General features: G+C 38.1%; 1 protein-coding gene across 7 annotated transcripts in view; it reads left to right on the top strand.

The window, feature by feature from the left end:
• The window catches only part of FBXW11 (F-box and WD repeat domain containing 11), a 135,402-nt gene that overhangs the window by 98,921 nt on the left and 20,224 nt on the right, over window positions 1-16,257 (top strand). For all 7 annotated transcript variants that reach the window (XM_012461137.2, XM_012461134.2, XM_012461132.2 and 4 more), the window contains 3 exons: window positions 2,582-2,768; window positions 3,621-3,711; window positions 11,069-11,206. In XM_012461137.2, the coding sequence (XP_012316560.1) occupies window positions 2,582-2,768; window positions 3,621-3,711; window positions 11,069-11,206 (416 nt within the window). The remainder of the gene's footprint in view (window positions 1-2,581; window positions 2,769-3,620; window positions 3,712-11,068; window positions 11,207-16,257) is intronic.

The raw sequence follows: 16,257 nt of genomic DNA, 5'->3' as shown, positions 1-16,257 counted from the left end.
TACATTGTATGCCTAGATGGTGGCAAAACCTGTGGTTGTGATTTTTGGAATTGTAGAACATTGTGAAGTAATTGAAAACCAGTATGCTGAACTGTTGGGTATAGTTGTGCCCTGTACAGCTTGTCCAGTTGCACATGGCAGTCTTGCAGGATAGCACCAGAGATGATTATGAGCAGACATCCTGGTATTAAGAACTCGAGAAGGTGTTTTCAGGGGATTTAGCTATTCAACTTGATGTTGCACTTCAGCAGAATTCTTAGATGAGTTTCAGAGGCTAATCAGCCACTGAAAGATTGTGTATGGTTGTGTACACCTAGAAGAATGTATACAGAATGTTAAAAGTTGTTCCCATCTCTGGGAAATGGGGTTTAGAGTCTTAAAAATTTTTGCGCATCTACACTTTATAATTTTTCTATAATGAATGTGAACTAGATATGTTTAAAAGGAATACAGAGCAGCTAGCGTCAACATGTAAGTGAAAAATTACATTACAACTTTATGTAGTAAATCCCAGCATGGGAACGTGAAAAGCAGGTATACCAAACTCACCTTATTTCCTTTTTGCATAAAAGTTACCAGGCTAGTAAGTGGGTCTGAAGAATGATGTAAAGATGGCAGTATCATCACAGGTCGGTTTTTCCAAATACCCCTGAGGACAGAATGGAGAGATGTGGGCTGGGCAGTGGCACATATAGATGACTATGGACCGGTGGCTTAGTGTGGGTGTCCTGGGCGTATTGATGAGTGCATCAGTGTTAGCCTGGAGGGAAATACTATAAAATAATAGCTACTAATAGCTCGTGTCTTGGGTGCTGTCCTTGGTTCTGACCCGTTTAACGTGTTTAACAATACGTTTTAACATGTTTGCCTTAGTACTTTAGCCCATCATGCAGGCCTGGTATGGAATACCCACTCTTCTGGATGTGACAAAAACCAGAATTCTAGAGACTGAAGTGGATGGGTCAGACAAAGCTTTGAAGGTGAATTTCAGTAAGGATAAATATAAACTTCACAAAGCTGCCCGCCCCCGCCTTTACAACTAGCTATACAAATAAAGTATTAGGGGAAATTGTTTTAATAGATGTTTTGTGGGGAGAGGCCTAGGATTTTATTCTTAACTTACTGCTGTCTTAGGCGTCTTCTGTGATATGACTGTCAGATGAAGACAGTGCAGCCTTTGACCACATTAACTGTAATGTAAATGACATGTGGAATGAACAGTGGTCCCAGTGTAGTCTTTATTATCAGACCATAGCTTTGGTCTTTGATCTAGTCCAGAGTAAGAGAATTTTAGTATATGAGGGACTTGGAAATCATAATACCAGTGTAATAATAGTCATTTTTAGAGTTGAAGAAACTTAAGTTTGTAAAGCATTTTTAATGCATCATCTCATTTTTGATATTTTCAGAATCAGGTAGAGATTATTATCATAATCTTATACAGATGAGGAAACCGAAAGCTTAATAATAATTTACCTACATCTGGCCTTTCAGTACTGAGTTTAGTGCTACTATATTACTACTAGTTATTTGAGAAAAAAGAACAGATATTAACCTTGTAGAGTGCTTTCTTGTCTATAAAATGTTTTCGTAACACTGTTTAATTTGATTCTGACAGTGTGAGAAAGGACAGTTGTTACTGGTGATTGCTGTTTTGTATGTTAGAGCACAAAAATTCAAGGCACAGGGATATTTCAGTATTTGTTTCATGTCATAGAACTAGTAAGTGGTGAACCTGGGACTTGAGATGGCAATTTTCTGACTATATGTTCTGTGTTCTCGTCCCTACATAGAATAAACCTGGGGATAAGCTTTATTTCTTGTAACTACAGAAGACGTGCTTATAATAACCTCTAAGATTCTAGGATTTGTAGACATGGGTTTATTGCTTTTGAGGATTTTCCCCATCTGTTTAGGAACAGAAAATGGATACTCACAAAAGGTAGATGAAAAGATTGACAAAAATACAGTTAAGCACAATCGACTTTAATTCTTGGATTGTCATTTAACTTTTCATACGTTTTTCAAGATGAGTTGGTGTTTTGACCTTTTTGTCTTCTGAGCTTCCAGGGATTCACAGGGGGTATGGATTAATGGCGATATGATTTGTTATGAGAGACAGGGAGTAAGATGGGAATGAACACAAACTTTGAAGCAAGAAATCTGAGTTCCAGTCTTGGTTTTACCAGTAGTAAAGCCAAGGTAGTGTATAATCTTGAGGTCTTTATCTCTCTGTGCTTCATCTGTAAAATTTGGGGCATCATTGCCCCATAGAAGTGCTGTGAGAGTTATATAAAATAAAATGAAAAGTGTTTTATCATAATATTTGACAAATACAGAACTGTCCAAGATCAGCTTTTACACAGAGAAGAGTTGCTGTCAATTGTTTTATCATAAAAAATCAGATCCAAAAAGAAGTGTATATGTTTATGTACTCATTAATTTGAATATCTGTAGAACTTTTGATATTACTAAAATATTTTACCTGGTTGAGGATTTCTTTATTCCTCTTATCTTTAAGGAAATGATGGCTGGTACCTTTCTCTCTCCCCATTCCCTCACGCCCTTTTCTGTTTTGTAGAGCAAGGCTTAGATCACATAGCAGAAAACATTCTTTCGTACCTGGATGCCAGGTCTCTGTGTGCAGCAGAACTGGTATGTAAAGAATGGCAGCGAGTGATCTCAGAAGGAATGCTTTGGAAGAAGCTGATTGAACGAATGGTACGCACTGATCCCCTATGGAAAGGACTTTCAGAAAGAAGAGGGTGGTAAGTACTTGGGTTGCTTGTTCCCTTGAAAAAATTTCATTGACATAGAGTCAGCTTGATTACTCAAAAAGGCAATGATACTTGCAAATGTGCTGGCCTATTTTTAAAAAGTGGGGGAAAATGAGTGGTCAGAAGTTGGAAGAAAAAGTTAAAGTTAAAATTTCTCCTTCTGAAATGTGTATTTCCTTTATTAACTGTACTATGTAGTTTGAATGGGATTTGGCTTTTCAAATCTATGTATTTATGCTTTTTCCTTCACATTTTTCCTAGGTCATGATACCATTATCAAAATACAGATATGACAAAAATACGAAAAAGTCAAGTAGTGCCATTTTGCTGTTTGTTATTACTTATAGCTGAGGAAGTAATAACAGTGATAGGATTTTTCAGAGAAAACTCGTAACTCAGATGCAGCTTTATAGCTAGCTCTAAGCTGTATGGCCCAGTTGGCACAGAGAAAGAGAGAGCTACAGACAGAGGTGCAGAAGTGGGGCTGTATTTTCCTTATGAGTGAGGGTCAGAGCTGTATTTTCCTTATGGGAGAAAGTTTGATGTGTACTAAGTTAGATTTTTCACAAAGCTTCATTAGTGCTTTTTATTAAACTCTATGGAATGAAAGGCTAGATTGTTGTGTATTAGTACTGAGAAAACAGAACACAAGGATTATGTTAGCTGTGAATTGAGCTAAACTTGTCTCTAACATGTAAATTTGTCAGAAATCCTCCTTTTGAACTGTTAAAGCTTAATGCAAGTTAAAAGACATGAAAGATACATCTTTGTCAGCACCATGTTTAAATAAAATCCACCCTTTTATGTGCAAAAATGTAACATCTATTTGTTTTTATTTGCCAGGGATCAGTACCTGTTTAAAAACAGACCCACAGATGGCCCTCCAAATTCATTTTATAGGTCATTATACCCAAAGATTATCCAGGATATAGAGGTAACTTTATGATTTATCTGTTTTATGGGCTCTTTGTGTCTTGTTCTCAACTTTTTATGTTGCCTTAGAGTGTTCTTTTGTTCTAAAATCGTAGAACTAATAATTTTTTTTAAAAGTTGAGCTTTTGAAGTAAATGTGTCACCATGTATAATCTGCAGCTATTCTTCAGAGAAGATGATGTCTTTTGCAAAGAATATCTAACTTTTCTAAAATGTGAAATGCTTCTGCAAGACTGCCAGTTAACTCAAACCTTAATCTAAAATCATCTTTTTATTCTAATCTGATAAATTTTCCAAAATCCAAGGCCCTGTTTTTTTAAGTAAGCATCCTTTTACATTTTTGAGCCATCTCTAGAGAACTAGAGAAGGCACATTGAATTTCCTCTGTACATTACTCATAGTTTTTCATAAAAATGACTCAGATATCATTCTAAGCAATAGTTAAGTGGATTTTATAGGGCAAATTATGCTCCTGGACTGTTTTGGATTTGAGCGTAACTTCACCAGACCAGTAAAACTCTGTAAACTTGATGAGAAACATTGGAGATGTTTGATACTGTTCATGTGTTCTAATTAGTTCGGTTTTACTATTTAGCCTTTTTCCTTGAACCAGGAAAGACATGCACAGGCATTTCTCATTAACTCTTTCACATGTGTTCTTGGCAGGTCTTGGTTACTTCACTGTTTCCTCCTTGGCAGAAAAGTTTAGCCTTTGCTAGGCAATGTAGTATCACCCATAAAGTTATACTTGGTTTCCCAAATGTGAAGTAATCCTCTCCCCCAGGTGATAGACATAAAAGTAATTGTGCCAGAATTCATTAACCAAGAAACATGTGCTTTTTTGGACCCCTCCCCGCTTCCAGGCAGATGTGAATAATGGAATAATTCCATTAATAGTAAATCTGAATGTGACTAGAATATCATTATTTAAAACACAAACTGTCTTGAGTAATCTGCTCTCTGAAATGATCTATAAAGTAACCCTTTAAGGATGTTAAATATAAACTTTTGCTAGATAAATCATAAGTTTAAGATGTAATTGACCATCTGCAATTCAAAACTTAGAATAAGTTGCCCCTACAGTGTCAGTGTTAACTTTAATCTTAGGTTGATGTGTGTGTGTTGTAGGGGAGATGGGGCTGTCTCTTACCCCTAGGTAGTTGTTCTGAGGCATTGCTTATGTACACGTCTTAGAAACTACATTACCTTCTGTTCCTTTTTCTCTTGATGAGGGGCAACTACAAAGTTATCTCCAGACTTCTTTGAATAATTTTATCAAGAAATTCTTTGAAAAGAATGATGTTTAAAGTTAATTATGAACAAACAGGAACCCTGGAAGAACTCTGATCAGGTTGAAGATATGGCAACATAGATAATTTTATTGAATCCTCATGACTGCTGTTCTAATTGACAGTGTGAAATCAATATTCTGTGGCATGACAGTATGTGACACCACCTGCCATCATCATTTCCTCAGGCTGAAATGATATTTTAAAGTGGGAGAGGAGGCAGATGTGAGGGGAAACAGCTCTGGGGGAAAACTCTATGTGACACACAACCTCTACATCATGGTGGTCTACCCAGTGGTTCTTAAAGTGTGGTTTGGAAAAACCCACTGGCTGGCCACAAAAGTCTTCTCCAGATTTTTGTGGGCTAGACCTCTTGATATAAGGGATGATGTTTATACTTTGGTATATGCACTGCTAGTAATAATAATAAAAGTAATGTACCACTAATAGCATTTACTTGTGCCAGATACTTTGTTAACTACTTTATAATGCATTTTCTCATTTAACATTTTGGACAAAACCTGCAAGGTAGGCCAAGTACTTATTTAAATTTGAGGAAACCTTCAAAGATTAAAAAACGTTAAACAGTTTAGTCAGGATCACACAGCTAGTGGGTAATTGAGTCTGTGATCAGCCATATACCCTTCTCTCCTTAATATGAGTTTTTCACAATAGACCACTGGTACCACATCAAAATAGATTTTTTTATTCCTGTTTTGGGAGTGTGTTTTATTCTGTCCAGAATAAACAATATAGAGAGTTCTATGTAGAGTTCTATGTAAAGAGTTCTTTCAGTGATCCATGGATCAAATGAGAGACTCTCATGAGCTTAGCTCTGTCCATATGGCTAGTATAAAATCCTCACAAGCAGACTATAATAATTACAAATACCGACTTCGAGTACTTGCAGTGTATAAAACTATGTTGGGTGATTTACACAGATTATTGTTTTTTATTCTTAAAACAAGGTGCACATTATTATCTTTATAATAAGGGGAAACTGAGACTAAAAGAAGTTTTAGAACTTGCTGTGTAATTAAGTAGAAGAGATGGGATGGGATTTTTAACTGAGGTCTGTCTAGCTCTGTCTAGGCTGAGAGTTGTCATTTTCAGAGTGGAAAACTCAAGAAGTGAGGGAGAAAGAGGCATCTTTTATGCCTGCTGAATTTCAAGGTGGTCTTTGCATCTTTCTCTAATTGTGTGAATATTCAGTGTCCTTGGCTGTTTGTTGAAAAAAGAGTATGAATTAAGATCTGATTAGTGGGCCCTGTTTTAGTTCAGTTATGGGAAAGTAGTAGGTTTTTAAGCACATTGCAGAAAGATAAGTTACACTTGGAATGTCAAGGGGCTGTTTACGTCCCCCATCCCTCCCCAGTTGCCTGTACGTAGCTTCAGAGTCTCTTATGTTTTTTTCCCTTGTACTTTGCAAGGTTGCCAGTTCACAACACCTTTTTTTTTTCTTTTTTTCCTTCTTCCTGCACCTCAACAGCTTGGCTGACGTGCCAGCTCCTGTAATCTGTACATTCTCAGATTTGGCTCTGATGAGCAGAAAGGAGGCGTTCATCTTTGAATCTGCCCTTCTACATTGACCCACCAAAAATTGGCTTAATTTTAAGGGAAAAATAGAGAACCTGGTGTAGTGCAGCCAACTCATGTTATTCAGGAAATGAGGATGTGAGAAATGGAGTCTGGGGAGAATAAATATGTATTGTAAGCTTTCTGCAAAGGTTCATCTCGCCTGGGTGTTCTTGCCACACATATAGAGGGTTTAGAGGGTCTCTGAATTGAGAAGGAATTCCTAGAAAACCTGAGGCTTACTCCTAAAAGAAGCAGCCATATTCTCCTTTGCTGTCTAAAGTCTTAGTTGTTGTTGTTATTATTATTGTTGTTACCATTAATGGTGGGCTGATTGCTAGATACTTTGCTACAAGTGATTTAATTTAATCCTCAAATTGTCAAAGCTGAGATTTTACTCCAAAGCTCATGCTGTTTTCACTCTAGCATACCCCCAGGTGTCCATTAACAGAGAGATGGGAGTTGTTATAATGGCCTTAGAGTTCTGGTATTCTGAACTTGGATTTTTCTCTTTTGCCATTTGAGTAGTGATAAACTCCTTCAAGTAATCTACCTTCTTCCTCTCTTCATTCATTGCATTAAAGCCTTTGAAGTGCTCTTCTTGGACAGACCACTGGGAAAATGATGGTGTGTTGTATCACACCTTTTAATAAGCCACATTTTATTCAGGGAAAGCAGGGAGCTTTTTTTGTGGTTTGCGAACCTGATATTAACATTGTCCTGACCAGAAAATGTCAAAACTTGCCCACCCACCCAGTTGTGTTTAGGCTTCTAAAAATAATGTTATTCCTCTATACTCAGACATCTGTTTTCACTCTATTGCCAATTTAAATGCCGCTGTATACTCTGTGTATCATGGCTACTTTCCCAGTATTTTGAAAATTTGCACAGGGTAAGGGGATTTTACAAGTTCTCAAAAACATGAAATATTCCTCTACAGTAGCCATACCACATGATGGCTAAGTGAAATGATAGGTATCCACATAATTAAAGAGGTGCACCTGTGTATTACCTCTATTCCTGCTGCTGACATTAAGATAATAGTTGGATTCCATTTGAAGGCTGAGCCTGTTTTCCTGGCAATGTTTAGGGAAGGCTAAGGCTTGTTAGCATTAAGTATCAGCCTAGACTGAGACAATAGTATCTGGCACCTTTGTGAGAATATATATGTATTTGTTGTTGCAGCTCACTGTTATTTTTTGGTTAGTGTTTTCAACAACTGAAGAAGAACATAACTGCTACCATTTGCTGGCACTATAGTGAGAACTTACAGACATAACCTCATTTGAACCTTACAGTGGTTTTGAGGCAGTAGATACTACCATTCCCATCTTTACAGAGAGTGAAAGGCCTTTGCCAAAGTTACTACTTGAACTAGGTATTTTCTACCACAGTGGGCTACCTGTCAGTTTTAAAGATCTAGTTTTTCTTTAAAAACAAACAAACAAAAAAGACCCCTGGCTTATAAGCATTCAAGTTTAAGAGTCAAGGTCATCAGACATCATGGCGTAGTTTTTTAGGTCAGTGTAGTTGACAGGAAGTGCTGCTTTCTTGTGCAGGTAGCCTTGGGAATTGAGAAGAGGAACTACCCAGGGTCGGTGCACAGCAGAGCAGTCAACTCCCTCATCTGGCTCTGTGTCTCTCTCATGGCTTTTCAAAACAAGCTGCACTTTGGGATTCAGGAAACTAATGATTTTTAAAACAGTCCTAGGTGAGGACTTTCTAAAATGACACATTAAGAATTGGCTGACAAACTGTTTCTTTTAAAATGCAGAAACTTATTTGAGAAAAGTAGGCTTTCTATAAGTGTTGAGAAGCTAAGCCATTTGCTAACTGCCATTCAACTTAGAATAAAAGTCTGGTATCTAGCAGAGCTTTTGAGAGATCCTCTTCCCTAGCTTTTACTTGAGGGCTGGGGATGGGGGTATAGCCCAGCCTTTACTGTTGTCATCCTCTGTCCAGACATCTCAGCGGACTGATGTATCACAGGCTGAGTGTGTAGCCTGACCCTGGCTCCTCTGTGTAGTCTTCTGTGCTGCATCTTCAGGGTTTTGGGTACAGTTAAAGATTGTAGCCACATCACCCGCTTCTAGGAAACATTTTAGAGTAGTGGGAGAGCATGTAGGAAATTCTTCTTGGTATAGGGATTCCCCCACCCCCTCTTTTAAATTAAAATAATTGTTTTCCCCTCAAACTCCCATGTGATAGTAAATGTGCTTTTTCTAGTAATTGAAATATAGAGCGTAACAAAGCTACTTACAGTGACTTTTTAAAGCAGTTATATACCTCTTAAACCTACGAATGGCTATATGAATTTTAAAAATAACATCTGATATATATGTAAAGACATATTATGAATTCATCACTGTAGTACTTCGGGTTCACATGAAGTGATATATTCACTAAGAGTCACTGGCCACAAGTTACACTTGTTAGCAGTACATCTGCCTCCTAAATCAGTATTTTCCTGGAATGCTTAGCATGTTGAGATGGCTCAGTCACTATCTAAAAATATATTGTTTCACTAAATGATTCCAAGCATTGAGTTCTGCTTAAGAAATGCCTGTATTCTAGACCTCTTTTAAAAAAGTTGCTTATCCAGATAGATCTGTTGTCTACCTTGATAGAGGTAGCAGAAGTGGGTTGGGTTAGTTTTTTTTTGGTTTTGAAATGTGGTTTTATCTATCCAACACTTTACCAAGTCATTAGAGATGATGACCCAGGCTAGGAAGTTCTGACTTACTGGCAGATGGACAGATGGGTATTTCCCCTCTCCTGGCATCTCCATAGCACCTCCTGGCATCTCCTGAGTGTTGGAAATATGCCATCCTGCCCTCATGGATGTGTATGGGAGTTCCTTGAGGGAAGATACCATATTTCCAGGACTGTTCTTAAGCACTGGGGCCACAAATGATGGAAATATTCCCTTTTTAAGTATATGAGTGTCGATATCTCCAACCCTCCATTTCCCTTTCTCTAAAATGCAAACAATGATTCCTGCTTCCGAGTTATGATTAAATTAGCTACAAAACATATAAAGTGAATGGCATAGTGTTAGGAAAACATAGTGCCTGGCATATAGCTTTCAGTAAATTTTAACATTTTAGAGTGGACAGAAGCATACTGTCTTCAAAATAAAAAGAAATACAATTTGTTAGCTGTCAGCAGAGCCAGTAATTAAATACCTATTGTGAATATCTCCTTTCTTCAACAAAGCAAATAATTAGACTTTTAGTTGCCCAGAGATAATTAGCTACTCAGAGAGAAACTATATCCTAAACTGAAGTGTAACAGGTCATTGCAATCCCTGTTGTCCCCAAATTTCAGGGATCAGGAATTCAGACTTTGGTTACTCTTAGTAGAGACATTGTATCTTTTGAGACTTAAAAATCAGTCATATCTACTACCAGAGGTTAGGTCTTCTGGTGCTCTGGGCATGACCTACTTCTTCACTAAACTTGGCCCAGTGGTCTCAGGCTATAGAGCTCATTATCTCCCTTAAGCCCTGCAGCACTTAGAATTTTTATCACTCATTTGGCACTTATATTTTATCTGGAATTGTTACTGATCTTTTTATGTTCTGTGTGCACTGCCTCAAGAGGCAGGCCCGTCTTGCTTTGTAGGTATTGAATGTTAGGAGCAAAAGCATGGGCTCAAAGTCAGAACCGAGTGTTATTTCCAGCTGGTCTGATTACTGATTTTGTGGCTGCAGGCAAATTGAACTCTGTTTTCTTGTTGTACAAAGGAAATAATAAGAGCTTTCTTCCAAGGTTATTGTATAGATCATTTAACCAAATAAACTTAGTTCGGTGTCTGTCTAGATCCAGACACTGTGGGCCTAGGTATTGGAGTGCTGCCTCCCTGAATGCAGTATGCCTCCCGTTGTTCATTTTATCCTTAGTGCCTAGCACCGTACCTGGAATATATAAACATCTCAGCAAATGTTGAATGAAAGATAAGAGGAACAAGAATCCAGGGCCAAAATGAGACATTACAGAAACTTAAGGAGGTTAAAAATGATAGCAAATAAAATTCTTCCTATTTAGGTGGCTTATAGTAGTTGCTCAATATCTTTTCTCATTGATCAAGACAATGCTTTGTTTGGATGCATAGATTGTCAACATATGCTTAATGATGTTATTTTAATTGGGATTAGGGAGCGACCCAATGAGTTATTATTTATTTGCATGTTTTGGGTGCAAATGGCATTCTTTAAATATACTGAATTCTGTCTAGGCCAGTTTATTTCAAGCCCAGTCCAAAACTCATTGGAAATCCTTTGACAGTTGCCAAATGGGCAGGGAAAGTTTAAGAAAAAACATTGTTGGGTTAATGTCTTACTTGGAAAAGAGCATAATTCCTCTCCACAGACAGTTGTACAAACCAAGATTGGGGTATCGGTGGTATGCTGTTTCTGGAAGCAACGCCAAAGTCTGAAGCCTAGTAGAATAAGTTGATTCACAAAAACTCATCTCTTGCCTCCTTTTTCCCTAGACTATAGAATCTAACTGGCGGTGTGGACGACACAACTTGCAGAGGATTCAGTGCCGTTCTGAAAATAGTAAAGGTGTCTACTGTTTACAGTACGATGATGAAAAAATTATCAGTGGCCTACGAGATAATTCTATTAAGGTGAATGACTGAATTTTGTATGTGTTATTTTTAGAATCGTGGTTATGTGTTAGACACTAGATGTGACAATCTTTCCATTTACTTGAGATTGGTTTTTATCTCTTCCGCTCAATCCTGGCAGCTCTCAGCTTAGTTCTAAAGAACTAGAGCCAGAGCATTTCCCCGTAACTAATACAGGACCCTGGATTGTCTCACTTCTTATTCTTCTCTAAGCACATTCACACTCTATAGTCCATATTAGGTGTAAATAGAAAATATCCCAGTATCACAGGGCTTTTGATTACTTTGCCAGCTGGTAAGAGTATTGCTAGTTTTTAAAACAAAGCTGTTACCTTTTATGGTTTCTGAGAAGGACTTAGAGAATAATACCATAGGATAATAGAGCAACTTACATTGTTTTCATTCAGTTTTCAATAGTAGATAGACTGCATTATTTCTCCATGTTTAATCTGTTTGATGGCTGATCTGATCTGATTTTATTTTACATTGTTTGTAGCTTATGTCCTCATATTTAAGAAAACATTGAGCTTTTTAAACGTTGTAGAAAATATTTTAACTTAGAAACAGGGAAGTTTGCTCTTCTGTTGTATAATTCTGTGAGTTTTGATAAACACACAGAGGTGTATAACTGTTACAACAATCAAGATATGGAGCAACTCTCTCATTCCCCCAGTTCCTTTGTCCTGCCCCTTTCTTTTCCTGGGCTTTTCTGTCTCTTTCCTGAACTTACCCATTCACCTGTTGAAGAACGTTTGTGTTGTTTCTAGTTTCTCACAATTATGATTAAAGCCACCACAAATACATACCTGTAGGTTTTTTGGGGAACATAAGTTTTTAGTTCATTGGGTGAAAACTGAGGAGTGAGTTGCTGGCTCATATGGTAAGCATATGTTTCACCTGCTAAGAAACTGCCCAGCTGTTTTCCAGAGTTCCTGTGCCATTTCACACTCCCATCAACAGTGATGAGAGTTTTGCTTTCTTGTTGCTGTTTTGTTTTGAGACAGAATCTTACTGTGTCACCTGGGCAACCCCCAACTCCTGGGTTCAAGTGATCCTCCTGCCTTCCTACCTCAGCCTCCTGAGTAGCTGGGACTATAAGCACATGCCACCATGCCCAGCTAATTGTTATATTTTTAGTAGAGATGGTGTTTTACCATGTTGCCCAGGCTGGCCTTGAACTCCTGACCTCAAGTAATGCGCCTGCTTCAGCCTCCCAAAGTGCTGGGGTTACAGGCATGAGCCACTGTGCCTAGCCTGAGAGTTGCTTTTGTTCTGCATTCTTGCCAGCCCTTGATAGTCTCAGTTTTTTTTGATATTAGTCATTCTTTTTCTTTTTTTTTTTTTTATAGAGATGGGGTTTCACCATGTTGGTCAGGCTGGTCTTGAACTCCTGACCTTGTTGTGTGATTCTCCCGTCTCTGCCTCCCAAAGTGCTGGGATTACACACGTGAGCCACCGCGCCTGGCGATATTAGCCATTCTAATAGATGTGTGGACACACCTCATTTTGCTTTAAATTCACATTTCCCCAGTGATGATAGTGAGCATCTTTTTATGTGCTTACTTGCCATCTCTATATTCTTTGGTGAAGTTTCTTTTCAGATCTTTTACCCATTTTTAAAATGTTTTTTTTTTTTATAATTGAGTTTTCAGAGTTCTTTATGTAGTCTATATACAAGTCCCTTGTTAGATATGTTTTGCAGATATTTTTCCCAATTAGTGAGTTATCTTTTCATTTTCTTAATGATCTCTTTAACAGCACAAAATAATTTAATTTTTTTGTTATTGTTTGTTTGGTTTTGGTTTTGGTGTTTTTTTTTTTTTTTTTTTTTTTTTTTTTTTTTTTTTTTTTTAAAAAGAGATGGAGTCTCATTCTGTCACCCAGGCTGGAGTGCAGTGGCACAATCTCGGCTCACTGCAACCTCCACCTCCCAGGTTCAAGCGATTCTTGTGCCTCAGCTTCCCAAGTAGCTGGTACTACAGGCATGCACTACCATGTCCAGCTAATTTTTTATTTAGTAGAGACAGGGTTTCACCATCTTGGCCAGGCTGGTCTTGAACTCCTGGCCTCAGGTGATCTGCCTACCTCAGCCTCCCAAAGTGCTGGGATTACAGGCGTGAGCCACTGTGCCTGGCTGAAGATTTTAATTTTGATGAAGTCCACCTTACCATTTTTTTCTTTTATGGATCATGCTTTCAATGTTATATCTAAAAATCCTTTCACAGAGTGTCTTGAATCTGTAAATTTACGTCTTTCATTCATTACATTTCAGAAGTCTTCAGCCATTATTTTTAAAAATATTTTTTCTGTATCAATTTCTCCTTTTGTTCCGAGACTCTAATCACATAAATATTAGATCTTTTGATATTGTTCCATGTTGTTTTCAATTTTTGTTCCTTTCTTTTCTGGATAATTTCTATTGGCCCATCCTCAAGTTGACTGAATTTTTCATCTCTTCATCTCTATTCTCCTGTTACTCACCCCGCTGCCATCAAGTCATTTTTTATTTCAGGTATGATATTTTATAGTTTCTGTTTCTCTGCTGAGAATTACTCTTACTCTCTTTTTCATTTACCTTAAGCATGTCTATCTTTATCCAATGGAGTATAGTTGCTTGCCTAACGTCTTTAACCATGTCAGCATCTGGGTAATCTCCAGCTTGACCTCTGTTGATTGTCTAGTCCCTGAGAATTGATCCTTTTTCTTGGTTTTTGTATGCCAGGTAATTTAAACTAGTATTTTGGGCATTGTGGATATTATGTTGTAAAGACTGTGGGTCCTGTTACAGTCCTCTGGAGAATGTATTTGGGTAAGTGTGTTTTTAAGCAGATAGTCAACTTAGTTGCGTTCAGAACACAAGTTCTGTCTTGACTTCATCAGAGGGGCTGGGGTATGGTTCTAATCTCTTTTCCACTGTTCAAAACCTTTGCCATGCCACTTTGGGTCTGTCATGGGCTTTCACTACTCAGAGGTTAGTCTGAGGCTTCAGCAGTGCTTTAAATGTCAGCTCATTTAGACAGCCTTTGCTGTGCTGGTTCGGTCTCTTCTGTGCAAGTGCAGCTCAAGGGTAAGCCCAAGTCATGTGTTGTTTGGGTTCTTTTATTTCCAGCTCTTTTCTCTTGGATTTCCCTAAGTCTCTTCAGCTCATAAGGACATTTTTTCCCCTTTTCCTCTGGCCAGAAAAGTTGGGTCACTCCTGGATTTTTGTTATATTTTCCACTGTTCTACAGTGTGTCTTCATGACTGGGGCATGAGCCCTGTGAGAAAACAGAGAAAAGAAACCCCCAGAGATCTTTTTCTAGCCCGTCTGCCTAGAAAGAGGGATTTCTTTCAGAATTTTAGCTGCATGTATTGCTATTTCACTGTAGAGCTTCCTGGTCAGGGCCTGCCTTTGAGCAAAAGCCACAATAGGAAGAAAAGGGAAAAACTGGGTGTGGTGGCTCATGCCTGTAATCTCAGCACTTTGGCAGGCCATGGCAGGTGGATCACTTGAGGTCAGGAGTTCGAGACTAGCCTGGCCAACATGGTGAAACCCCATCTCTACTAAAAATACAAAAAATTAGCTGGGTTTGGTGGTGGGCACTTGTAATCCCAGCTGCTCAGGAGGCTGAGGCAGGAGAATCGCTTGAACCCAGGAAGCAGAGGTTGCAGTGACCCGGGATTCCACCACTGCACTTCAGAGCAAGATTGTCTCAATTTAATTAAAAAAAAAAAAAAAAAAAGAGAGAGAGAGAGAGAAAACAACAAATAAAAATAATGGTAAATTCACCCCCATGCAGATTGTTTCTTCCAAGTTTGACCCATTGCCACATCTACCTTTTACTGCCTCTCTCCCCTTACTTTTCAGAGTTCTCAACTAGTTTTTATCAGAGTCAACTGGAGAGATAGATTGTAGCGGGCTTTCTTTATCTTGGCCCTGTTTTCTGTTATTGTTCTACTTTGGGTGAAATGAAGTTTTTTTGCTTTTTGTAAATAATTTTTTATTTTTTGTTTTTTAAAAAGTGAAATAGTGGAGTTTTAGTAATTTTAGCTACCTAGGGCAAAAGACACTCTGAATTATAGAATATAAGAAACTGTTCTGTTGATTTCTTATATGTATGGCAATATTTGCCAAAAGATACTCTGTGGATGTGAACCTAGGGGATGTTAGCAGGCAATCTAGGCAGAGAATAATGCTCGCCAAAGAAGTTTAGATAACATTACATGCTGTATCTTCAGCTTAGAAATTCACGATACAGTAGTATATGAAGGCTTTGAGAAGGCCTACAATAGAGATACTGTTTCCCAAGTTCCAAAACTTATTTGACCACATAACTGTATTTTTTAATTTTTTTTTTTTTTTTGGAGACAGTCTTGCTGTGTCACTCAGGCTGGAGTGCAGTGCTGTGATCTCAGCTCACTGCAACCTCCACCTCCCGGGTTCAAGAGAGCGATTCTTCTGCCTCAGACTCCTGAGTAGCTGGGACTACTGGTGCCCACCACCACGCTTCTAATTTTTTTGTATTTTTAATAGAGACAAGATTTTACTATGTTGGCAAGGCTGGTCTCAAACTCTTTACCTCAAGTGATCAGCCCGCCTCGGCCTCCCATACTGCTGATATTACAGGTGTGAGCCACCATTCCTGGACCACAGAAGCCTATTTTTATGTATACTTGATAGCCCTAACCTATGGCCACTATACTCTAGAAAATGTGACATATACTACTATTTAATCCTGGTGGTTTTTCTTTAAGGAGTAGATAAGAATGGTTTATATCAACCTTGCCAAAGCATTGTCTGGCTGTGGGCTTGTAATTCATTTACACTAGATGTGTTTTCTAAAGACTTCTCTTAATTGAGGCACACCCATTTGACTTACAAGACATAGAATAGTAGAGCAGAAGTACACTTTGAAGAGATTATCTGGACCAGTGGTTAGAAACCTTTTTTTAACTGTGTTCTGCACCAATCCTTGATCATTAATCACTTTAAAAATAACCCAGGTTCCATTAGGTCAGAAGTGAAAAGCAGGGTTTTTGCTATTGTAGAAAGACATTATACTTCAATGTCT

This window comes from Aotus nancymaae, unplaced genomic scaffold (assembly GCF_030222135.1).
Source record: "Aotus nancymaae isolate 86718 unplaced genomic scaffold, 86718_ANA_hifiasm-v0.15.2.pri h1tg000015l_1, whole genome shotgun sequence".
Classification (NCBI taxonomy): domain Eukaryota; kingdom Metazoa; phylum Chordata; class Mammalia; order Primates; family Aotidae; genus Aotus; species Aotus nancymaae.
The sequence above is the reverse complement of the archived record's forward strand: the minus strand, read 5'-3'. Positions and strand labels throughout refer to the sequence as shown.